The sequence below is a fragment of the Anser brachyrhynchus genome (assembly GCF_964034855.1).
Source record: "Anser brachyrhynchus genome assembly, chromosome: 1".
In the NCBI taxonomy this organism is placed as follows: domain Eukaryota; kingdom Metazoa; phylum Chordata; class Aves; order Anseriformes; family Anatidae; genus Anser; species Anser brachyrhynchus.
Genome location: NC_137694.1, coordinates 63,412,614 through 63,424,713, shown reverse-complemented (window position 1 = coordinate 63,424,713; position 12,100 = coordinate 63,412,614). Strand labels below are relative to the sequence as shown.

Genomic DNA, 12,100 nt, shown 5'->3' with positions numbered 1-12,100 from the left:
GCATTGGCATATTTTTAATGTACTCTAGTGAGAAGCAGTGATAAAATCATTTGGTTTCTTACAAGCAAAAAATTTGCCATTACTGTGTAACATCATTTAAGTTGTAAATTGCTCAGCATTTACTTTGTGTCTCCTTAAACATATGATCAACTGTTGGAAAAAGGTGGTCCCGAACATGAGCAAGAGGTGTGGACCCTGCAGGATGTGCATACACGTGCATTTTTTCTCTCTTTCCTTTGCTGCACTGGAAGTGAATTTTCACACTATGTTGGCTGTATAGTTTACTTTCCATTCTTAAACAAATACGTTCCTTTCAGCTGTGATACCCCATAACCTAGATAGGTCCTGCTTTATGCTTACCCTAGCTGAGATCCATTGATGGTGACTTGTTCGTTCTGCAGGAAACCATTTCTCCCTGCTGCTGCCATAGCAGCTGTCAATGACATCCTCTTCCCATCTGTTTCTGCAGCAACACCGGTTACTGAAGCTGGCTGGGAAGCATCCCTCCTGGTCTGTGTGTTTCTGAAAGTAGTTTGGTGCCAGCTGGACCTAAAAGATTGCCTGTTCTGAGACCCAAAATGGGAAGCAGTTGGTGATCTTACTTGTCCCATCGCACTACCTGATGTCAGGTAGTTCTCTTTCTCTAAAAGGTTGGTCATACTGCGACTGTTGCCTGCTTGATGGTACAGAAGTGCAGAAGGGCTAAGGGGGACACCATCAGGGATGGTGTCATTAACAGCCACCATCTGGGGGTGTCTTTTAAAAGAGCGTCCCCTGTTCACTGAATCACGAAGAGTGTAACCAACAATCTCAGACCGAGCATATCTTGGTGGGACAGTCCCGGTGGGTCTCCTATTATCTCCATGCCTTGGAGAGAATCCAGTTGAAAACCGTCTGTCATAGTGAAAATCATTGGACACATATGACAATCTTTCAGGACCCCGCTGGGGTGAAACCTCTAATCTCTTCAGGGGTTGTCTTTGACCTCTCTCTTCCATTGTCTTGTAAGTAACTCTTGTCCCCCAGCCATTTGTATAAGAGGATGGTGAGGCCACCTGTTAAGGGTGCATAAAAAAAAAAAGTCAGATCACGGCATTTAGGATTAATACCAAAGAAATCAAACCAGTAATGTAAAGATAAAAACTATAAGGTCTGCTAAGAGAATAAGAAAATAAAATGTGAACATCACCAAAACTGGTTATTAAATGGGATTCTGCAATACTTCTTTGTATCTGCCTAACAAAGGTAAGAACAAGTACGATCTAAACTTTAGGAGACAAAGTCTAAGGAACTAGTCTTCTGTCACTACCTCAAAATAGGTGCACAAGTCAATTATACCTGATAGTGAGCAGTATTTGTAAACAGAGATTTTAGTTTCAGCTTGAAAGTCCTTGAGGATTAACACTCACATCAATTATTGAAATTAAACTCAAGGCTGCCCAACAGAAGATAATCAGTCAGTCAGATATTAAAATATACTAAAACACTTGTATATTGTTATGATGTTCATCTTGACAGGACATTGAGAGGTTATTTTGTTCTCCTGTTCACACTGTGGGAGGATCTAGTAAAGAGACATATTCTCTTTCCTGTTTGCTTAACTTCATACTGAAAATGAATGAGATTCCATAACATTGCAAGGAAATCAAAATAACCATTTCACCTTCTCAATGGTTTCCCTTAATCTACAACTACAATTTAAGATTATTTTTATTTTCCTGTCCCCAGTGGGCAAGGACAGTAATCGATCATATTCTTGTTTTCCAGTTTTCTCTTTTCTAATCTCAATAAATCCACTTCCTTCAACCTTTCTTTGTAGGATGTGTCTTCAAAACTTTTTACTGTACGGATGTTGTTTGGGTTCTCTCCTATTTTTCTACCTTTTTGTTGAACTGTTATGTTCTAAACTGGATCATATTCAACACTTTCCAGAACTAAATCAACTTGGGAGACTATCTGCTTTACATAGAGGAGCGATGGCCAATTATTATTATTATTATTATTATTATTATTATTATTATTATTAGTAGTAGTAGTAGTAGTGAGCACAGTAGCATCCAGCCATAAACCTAAGTCCCACATATTTTCATGTTGTATTAAAGTATTGTAATATTACAGACATTTTTAAAGGTAAACAGTGAAGTTACACTGATGTTATTCATTGAAGAGATAGGGCTTAGCAGATAGTGACTGAAATCCCTTTCTTTAACTGTTGAGGAATTATTGAGGGTGATAACTGACTCACAAAAGGAGCAAAGGTTGCTGAATCTATTAGGCTGAGACTAAGATCATTGGGGCTATCTGTTTATTCTACAGGAGTTATGCAAGGATATCTTTTCTTTATCTCTTGTCTGGTGGTAAAGAAAAGAATGCTTTTGTGAAATACTAGACCTTGTGGCTTTTTCTGACTTTTATGGCAGCATGGGAGGACAGTATGTCCTATTTCCTTTTTTTTTTTTTTTTCTTCTCCTGTCAGGAAAGTTGTACTATTTTCTTGTTGTTCCTATGTCACATCTAGTTTTCCTCGTTTTGCTCTCTTCTAAAAAGAACAGATTCACATCAAATGCTAGGGACTGGGTGACAGGTGAGAACAAAGAATAGGAGGACAAATGTAGTCAAGTAAATGGTTCTAACTTTTGCCATAGAGTGCCAGAGCTGATTAATTAATTTGCCAGCTGCCAGGTTATTTCACTCCATGAAAATATGCCATTCTTGTGTCATCTGAAATTAAGAAAGAATTTGCCCCCTAAACTATTTATAAAACAAATATTCCTATTCCCAAGCTGAACTGATTTGTTTACTGATGTTGATCATGCAGCAGCACTGCTACTGTGTGATTTCCAAGCTATATGTTAATTGAGCTATGCGTTGATTACCAAATTATATGGTTGCTCCCTCAACCATATAATAACTGGTTCATAGTAGTTATGAGCTGAGTCATGAACCCTGAAGAAAATCAGCTATTTATCTTAGCATTTAGGCCATGAACCCAAGTGAAGTGGGTCAAAATAAAAAGTGAAGCTGTAATTAGCTTAGAAATACTATTGTATTACAAAGACTCACATTCTTGTAATGCTAAAACAGATTACAGCAGGATTATTTAAAATGATAAGGAACACTCTACCTGTCATTGTGAAATTAGTGCAATCTGTTTTCCTGTGGTTTTGGATGCTTAATTCCCTAACCTCTTTCACCATATTCCCAGGTCCAACCCCTGTCATTCTTTACCCTGCAGGACTGCTGAACTCCCTCCAGCAACCTCTAAATGTTTATCTGGGTACATGCCAGCATGGCCTCTGGCTACTTTGGGCTAAGTATGTGCTGACTGACCTGCTGGCTGCTGGGATGGATAAAGGTCTGACTTGCAACAGCCTCTGCCTAAATGGCATTTAATACGATTTTTCATTTTCTACCCGCATGCCAATTCTCACAAAACCAATACGACTGCAAAAAGCCCATCTGTCATACTACGTTGAGTTTAGCCACTGGGCTCAGAAGTCACCAGAAGGAGAGAAAAACATTAATGGATCTCAATCATGAAAACCTCTTTTTCAAGAAATCAGGCGTCAAAAAGTGAACAAATAAACCTTGAAATATCATCTACATACTGTTATCTGTGGTTTCAAAACTATGCATTTGGTAATGCACTTATTCCCATTCATTTTCCTCACCTGGTCTGACTGGTAGTAAGAGACACCATACTGAGATCTTGATGCAAAATCATTTTCAGTAATCCCCATGTTATAAACATGTTCCGGAACACTGGAAGCACGGTGTAAACTGCCTATAAATAAAAATTAGTGAGATTTTAACAAAACATAATATTACTATAAAGGATGGTTTTGGGCACTAGGGAAATGACTCATACACTGCTGATAAGATATACTAGCTGAAAATCAGAGAGGGGAAAGATGGAAAGATGTTTTCATTCAGTGCATAGCATTCAAAATATGGCTAAAAAAGATTTCTGAGGGCACAGGCCTCAGATAATTCTCATTTATTTTACTTAAGACATATTTAACTTTTAGAAGTCTTATTGTTCACACAGCTATTTCATGGAAGATATTTAAACACAACAAGCTGATATTTTAAATATCCCAGATAATGACAGATAATTAAGTGCTACCAAGAACTTATTTTTCATTGTGACCGCTTTGAACGTGTACGTATGGTTTACCTAAGAGTCTGACTCTAACACACCCAGTACACAAACTAGTTAAAATACTGCAACTGTAGATTGCAACTGAGCAAACTGGGCTTAAGTGTATGCCTCTGTTACTGCCTAGTTAAACCCTAGAGATGTAATTTTCACTGTCACTAAAGAAATACCACACACTCAACATAGACTATTTACTTCATAGCTGTGTACCTCAACTGCTGATGTTTCTTCTCCCTTACACACTAGTTTAATGATAATATATTGGAACAAATAATGCTTCACTAATCTTCTTAGTGCTTCACCCAAAGAACCTGAGTCCACAAACACAATCTTTGGCTTGTGGAGGCACGTGGTGTACAATGCTGAAAAAGTATTGGTGTTTAATTACACTTCAAATCTGTACCTATAAGGTTCACTAATCTGCCAAACAAGGTAGAAGATCCACAGCATATCTACTTTGATAGTTTCTTTCCACAACCTAGCTTTGAAAATGGAACAGTGCCTGGTGATTACTTCTTTTATTAGGACCTCACTATCCTTTAAATTAAAAATAAAGAAACAAACAAACAAACAAAAAAAACCAAAAAGAAAACACAAGCACAGAAAAAAAAGAAAGAGAACCAAAAGCCTCAGGCTGTTTCTCTTTCACTGGTACAATGAATTTTGAAAGAAAAGTCCTTCTACTAACAAAAAATAAGTCAAGCTTTGTAACAGATACAGCCAAAATGGCTGTTCATGAGATTCGCAAGTTGCTATGAGAATCTGCATACAGGAATATAAAAAACACAGGTTTGAAGAGGTGACACAGAAATCAAAAGCAGAAGGCAAGATATTCCTCAAATCTGTCAAAAATGGGGCCACTGTTGGTTGCAGATGTTGAGGCTGAACACATAATACCAGTTAATAAAGAAGTTGGCCATGAATTTTCAAAATAGCTGATATTGTCTGAGAAAGAATACAGGAAATGGCAGAAGCAAAACATTAACTTGGTCAAACTGATGAAGTCTTCACTTCTAAAAATATTAGGAGTCATATGCAGAAGGGAATTCAGGTGCTAAAAACATGCAGGCTAAAGCCTGATGGGATTTTTGAAAGCACCTAGCATCTGTTCCAAAGAGCTGAGGTTTTCAGTTTGTGCAGTTCAACTCCTGGCGACATCAGCTGCATGTGGGTATCCCTAGGAACTTCTGTACTCGTGTCTTTCACACCTTAGTGCATGTAGTTCGTAAAGGCTCGACAAGGATGAAAAGAAACAAGAGACTCATGTAACAGCAATAATTTGTGAATGATTCCCACTAGCACAGACCTACCTGGATAAGTCCAAATTTGTGTGTAATATAAAAGTTGAGTGCAATAATTTGAAGTCCAATTTATTCATACTTTCCAGTTACTTTTACTTATTTAATCATCCCAATTCTTGTACTTTGACTATGCAAGACAGATTTGAACATGCATTAGGTGATTTGTTAAGACACATTCATGCTAGCTTGGCGTCAATGAGAGTAGAATGATGCAGCCTGGTCTAACTCATGATTTGGATTGTAGTAATTCCTTCATGACACATTACAAGGTTGTCACAGCCCAAAGGTTACCCAAGTACATGACAAAGCAGTAACAGAAGACTGGTTTTTTTCATACTGCAAATATTTTCCTGCCAATATACACTGACATCCAAAATCTGAAAATTCATCTAAGTCTCTCATTTCTGTGATATAATTCCAATGTATAACCTCAGGTGCCCAGTAAGACCACATCTTAGCCTATTGTCTATGCCTGCTTTTTAAAGATTAGCTTTATTCTTTGCTACCTATCAAAGTACTTTTATATAATTAATGTTTAAGTACATACTCACAGATGATTGTTTCTCTATACTTAGTATTTTTGTCTAGTCTACTTAGCGAGAAATTATCTCCTTAGAACATAAAGAACCCTTGAGTAAGTAATTTTGGCATGTTTTCGTTAACTCTGAACTCCGTGTCTTTACTAAACAAAATAATCAGGATAAAATAAAAATAATAAGGCCATGAAGCAGTCTAGCGTAAACTACACATCTAACAGTTGCCCTGTTTGTAATAGCAAAACATACTCAGAAATTGCAACACTCATTTATCTCTGGCTGAACAGTGGCTTTAAGCAGTCATCTGTTTTTAACCCTCAGTCTCCCTGTGAAACTATCCATCAGTAAACAAAACATTTTTCTCTTTCAGAGATAAACTGTATATGTTAGCTTACGGAATTTCACTTTGCATTTTTGTATCTCTTGCTTTCTCTTACCGTACCAGTATTTATTTTTTTTTTGTCAGCGTTTTACCTGAAGATTTATTAGGTAGGCATAAACTGTAGGTTGCAAGATGGGCCCTTTACTTGTGCCAAAAGCCAGTGTGATAAAAGTGGTAACTAAAATGCTGGTCCTTTCTGTTAGTTATGAGAAGCAGGATGGGTGATCTGATCAAAACTTGCCTCTGTCAGTGAGGCTTCCTCCAGGTAGGTTTTCAACATGCTACAAAAACCTACACATTTTTCACCTCTCAGATTTGCTCAGTTTTATATGTATTCAAAAATCATTAGGTAGTTCTTATATATCAGTGCACTGGTTAGGAGAAGAGAAAATAATATTTGTATATATTTAAAGTATTATGTCTATAAATATGTCTTTATATTTAAAGTATTATGTCTAACATTTACTGTTAGAATTAATATTTTCTAACTGTGAGAAATAGTGTTTTAAATCTCACTGAAACTCTCTCTTCAGAAAATATGAATGCAGTTACTCATCCATAGGGGTCCATTGGATACCACACTTGGTTTCCAGCAGCCAGTCAAAGAAAGGATGGATTTCCTACAGGCCCTGTGTCACATCTGTCAACCAACATGAATATTTTGGAAAACTCAGGCTTCTCAAAGAGCAACAGCCACCCATGTGTGGACAACTGAATACAACCTGTTATCACAGTCTCCCCTTTGTCCTGTCAGTCTGAACTGAAGATCAGGAATGCTGGCTCTTTGGACGTGGACAGTGGAGGAGGAACACTACACCTCTTCACTATTCCTCAAGCCTAAAATAAAAGCTGTACAAAAATCACCTAATATCTCAACAGCTATGTCAAAATTTTGAGACCTGACATAATAATTACACTATCAGGAAGGAAACTGAATAGATGATTGAGAAAAAAAAAAATCCAGCCAGCCTTGTGGTGGTTCTTCTCAAGCCCTCTTAGGTGTGATAAACCCAATGTTTCTAAAGGCCTTGAAAGTTCCTCCCTAGCGATTGCTGGCTATAGCTGCAGACAAATCAATCTCTTATGTGCTTGGCCTTTGAAAATAACCATGACAAGTGACATCTCCACGATATATGAGACATGAAAAAGACAATTATCCTCTATTAAGGAGGTAGGTGTATCAGATTCCTCTCAAATCATGTGCATTGTTACCTCTCAGCCGTGTATCTTTTTCAGCATTTTTGTACCTGAATGGTTACCGTGAAAGCCAAAATTTTGGCTTTAAACCTCCCACAGCAGGAATTAATGTTGCTGTACCCTGTACACAGAAGTCTACTACAGACTATGATATTTTCATGCATGCTGAGTGCCTGCCTGCTGAGTATGTATTTTCCATTCCTGCTCAGGGTAAGTGGGTGGTTATATCCCCAACAGAAACTCATAAGTATTCCTGGTTTGTCATCTTTTAATCCCTCTGTATACCTCACCACTCACAATGGACTGGGCTGGTGCCATTTAGGAATGGAATATCAAAAACTTCACTGAATCACCTCATCTAGAGATGAAAGAGCCTTCTTTTTGATCATGCCCCTTCATCACACTACCAGAGCATGACTGGTCCCAAAGGACATTCCAGCATTTACTTTGCACTGGTCAGTACATTTACACAAATACTCAAATTATTATTTTTTTCTTCTGGCTCAGAAAGCAGAGGTGAGGTATTTAATGAAGCCAACAAAAAGCAGAAGTCACCACCCCATCTTTTTTGTATTTCTTTTTTCCATGAAGATATAAAATCACTACGAAACTTGATAAGATTTCTGCAAAATAGAAAGCTGAGGACAAAAAACTCCTACAAATTCCTAAAAGCAAGTTTAAGAAAATTACTATTAAGAATTTTAGAAGTGAAGAAATATAAAGAAAAAAGTAAGACTCTGATTGTAATCATTTAATGGTGCTGATTTGGAAACCATGAAAGTTTTAATCTTAAAAAAAATCTTTAATCTTTAAATTTGTTTTTTGTAAATATTCTGTGATTATAACACCCTGTGTTAGAGAAAGCAACTCTACATAGACCATTGGTCCATTTGGTTTTGTGTGATATATTACTAAATTCTGCCCTCATCTTTTACAGCAGACCTGGTAAGGATGTACATGAAGAAAGACTTTGGTCCAGCAATTACACTAGAGAAACATGAATATCATAGATGAAGTTAAAAGTAAATCAAAATCCAAGCCAAACAAGATCAGAGAGAAGTGGAATCATATACTGAAGTATACAAGGAAAAATCAATATTGTTGCACCATGTGAGACGAAGAACACTAGTCATTAATGTATATCGCTCTGAATGCCATTTTTCTTTGATAAGGCTGAACTATCTATCATTCCATTTCCATCTTTAAATAGCATTCAGAAATTTTATGTGGCTACTTTAGTTCAAAAATTTTCAGGGCAGGGCAGCCCTGTTTAATTTCCAAAGGTTCAGAAACTGATGAACTGAAAAAGTTATAGCTGTTGTTAAACTGATGCTTGAAAAACTATAAACAATGCTTTACAATGTCTTCAAAAAGAGTTGAGGCAGATTGTAATTTTAATCATTTAGCAGCTGAAAGAACCCTCGAATCCGATGATGACCTGAATATCTGTCATAAAAAAACAAAAAGGAAAGACACCCTAAAAAGGGGAAGGGCATAAACTGGGGAACAATACGAAGATAGGAGGTAAAACAAACAAACAAACAAACTTTTTTCCATTCATTTTTCTATTTAAAAGTAATGTTGAAGGCTAAGCAGGCACCTTTGGTCTAAAACTTTAAGGAGAAATGCTGCCTGGTGGGGTACTTCTTGCAGCTTAAAAGCCTCCACTACAGTTAGTGGAGAACGGGTGCGTGCAAACAATGCTGGGTAAGGCTTCTACTAACACTGATTTTCCATACCCAGTGGTTATGTGCCCAACTAATTTTAGACATGTATGTGAATACTCTGGTTAGGTATGTGCTAAGTACCTTGCTGAACAGGGTCTGAAATACTCCTACAGATAGGACAGTTATAGCACAGGGACCTGCTTTTACCCCTTTTAAATCTCTGTATTATCTTCCTTGCAACTTCAAACAACACGAAACCTTTGCTGAATTTATCTAGAAAACTGTTATGGCTTAGTCAAGTGGGTATTTTTTTGGTATATAAAATAGTGTATAATTTTAAGATGTAGCTCACATATAAAAACTAAAATGTTTTTTAAAGCCTACTCAATCTTTGTGCAAGTCTTCTATGAAAAAAAAGCACAGTGGGACATAAACACACACATATACATTTATTTTTTTCAGGAAAGTTAGCATGTTAAATACATTATAGACATTTGATATACAAATATTTCAGATATATATACATAGATGGATAGCTATATGCATATATTTTTAATATACAGATATGCATGTATAAATGCATGGAATATATGGAATACATTTTAGTTCCATTTATTTTTTTTCTGAGCTTTGCAGTGGGACTAAAAAATGCATGGTAAGTTGGGCACCAGAATATGTCTTAAAGAAGAGAAGTTCATGTTATGCACGAACAATACATCTAACGGACATGACATTTGCCACTCCTCATCTAGAAGCCTGAGAGTTTGGCTCTCAGAAATGCAAAGTATTCAAATACTTGACCTTTAGAAAAAACAAGGCACACCATGACAACTACCCTTAAATCTGTCAGGTCTGTTAATGTACTGAAGAGAAGCTAAGACAAGCTAGAAAGATGGGAACTTTGTCTTCATAGTTTTATTACAGTTTAGAGACATGATCTCAGGTTCATGACACCATTTCATTTGTTAACAATTGCTTTAGAAAGTCTTTTCCAGGCTGCTCTTCTCTACTGACAGAAAAAGGAATGGTTACTCCAAGAACTGTTTAGAAACCGTATTTAAATGAGAGCTGCCAAGTTAAGGACTTGCACACGTAGCTCCACATCACACAGCCATGTATGCCCGTTTACGTGATATGTGTGCCTAATTTTTCAGAATATGTCCGCACCTGCATTGTACTCTTTTTCATAGAACGGCTCGGTTGGAAGGGACCTTAAAGATCACCTAGTTCCAACCCCCAACTTTTTCAGTTTTTCATGTTCTTCATCACTTTTTCAGCCATGAGGTGTATTTTAGATGGAAGCCAGAAGTACGAGGAAACATTCTTCTGCCTGACAAGATAGGTGAGTGAAGTATAGTCATAAATTTGAAGCCCCTTTGCTCATAGCTTTTTGCAAATGAAAGGTGACGGCTTCTATAATGACACCGGTAGCAACAGGGCATATAACTTGTAAGTCTGCCATATCTTTGTATGTAAAAACAAGATTACATTTTTTTAAGTTTACTGTATAAACAATGATTTTCTTGCCTATTAGCAGTTAAGACTACACCCCGCGGGCAGCTGGCCTGAAACCCTGAGCGCTGACGAAGTCACCCTGCTGGGGCCTGATGCTGCAGATCCTGGATGTGCCTGACCGTGTGGCGACTTCCATTTGCACCGTGCACGTCCAAGAGCAGCGTAAATTCCCCTCTGGTAGCATTGCTGCCCAACGTTTCCCATCCACGCCTTTCCTAGAGTTATTTTGCCAAACCTCCCTTTAGTTCACTTCGAGGTGAAACAAGGAAAACCATTTCCAACGTTTCTTCCCATTTCATTTCGCAGACAGGGCCAGTGGGCAGAGACGGAGTTAAGCAAGCGCAAGAGACGGTTGTTACGGTCGGAGGACCCAGTCTCCACTCATCCATCCATCCATCCATCCATCCATCCATCCATCCATCCATCCATCCACCCATCCACCCATCCCTCGGGCAGCCGTGCAGGGCAAGCAGCTGCAGCGCTGGGGAGGCACAAACTCCTCACCCGGGCCAAAAGCACCAAGAGTCGCGACAGAGCCGCGCATGTCGCGAGTCCCGCAGCGGTACCGGCTGCTCGCAGCGACCCGACCCGACCCGACCCGGCTCCCCAGACCCCCGGGGGCCAGGCAGGGCGCGGGGCTCGGGCACTCACCGTTGTGCAGCGAGCCTCGGCTCCTCCTGGCCAGCGTCTGCTGGACCTGCCGCTGGATCCGCAGCGCCTTCTCCTCCCCGCCTCGGCCGCCCGACAGCTTGAGCCCGGCCTCGGAGGGCAGCGCCAGGCTGGAGCTGTCCAGCTCCCCCAGGATCTGCTGGCCCAGCACGGTGCGGATGTAGCCCTGCTCGCCGCCGGGGCCGCGGCCGGCCATGAGCTCGGGCGGGCGGGCGGGCTGGGCGCCGCTGGGCTCCGCTAACCTGTTGCTCCGCCGCCGCTCGGCCGCCGACGGACGGCAGGGGCCGGCCGCGCCCCGCGCTCAGCACGGCCCCGGGGCCTGCCCCGCCCGCCGCGCAGGTGCCAGGCACGGCCCGCGCCCCCACCGCCTCCCCGCCCGCCGCCGGGGCCGGGCCGCCTCCTCCCGTGCCTCCGCCACCGCCTCTCCCCTCCCGGCCCCGCTCGTCCCCTCCCCTCCCCTCCCGCCTTCTTTCTTCCCTGACGGGGACAAGGACGCGGCGGCCCGGCCCGGCCCTAGGCGGCGGGGCGCGGTCACTGCCACGCCGCCCCAGGCAGCCGCCGCCCGGTCCCGGCGTCAGCTCAGGCCCCGGCCCCGGCCTCAGCCCCGGCTGCCCCGCAGGGGCCAGAGGGGGCTCCCGGAGGGAAGCCGCTGGACGTGAACGCTGTTGTAAACA

At 40.6% G+C, this 12,100-nt stretch overlaps 1 protein-coding gene across 1 annotated transcript in view; it reads right to left on the bottom strand.

The window, feature by feature from the left end:
- PKP2 (plakophilin 2) overlaps positions 1-11,759 on the bottom strand; it is a 44,698-nt gene extending 32,939 nt beyond the window's left edge. The window contains exons 1-3 of the mRNA XM_080552077.1: positions 11,409-11,759; positions 3,672-3,784; positions 361-1,055 (exon numbers count right to left, since the gene is read on the bottom strand). Coding sequence (XP_080408203.1) covers positions 361-1,055; positions 3,672-3,784; positions 11,409-11,622 — 1,022 coding nt within the window. The 5' untranslated portion in view covers positions 11,623-11,759. The remainder of the gene's footprint in view (positions 1-360; positions 1,056-3,671; positions 3,785-11,408) is intronic.
- Between the last annotated feature and the right edge of the window lie 341 nt (positions 11,760-12,100).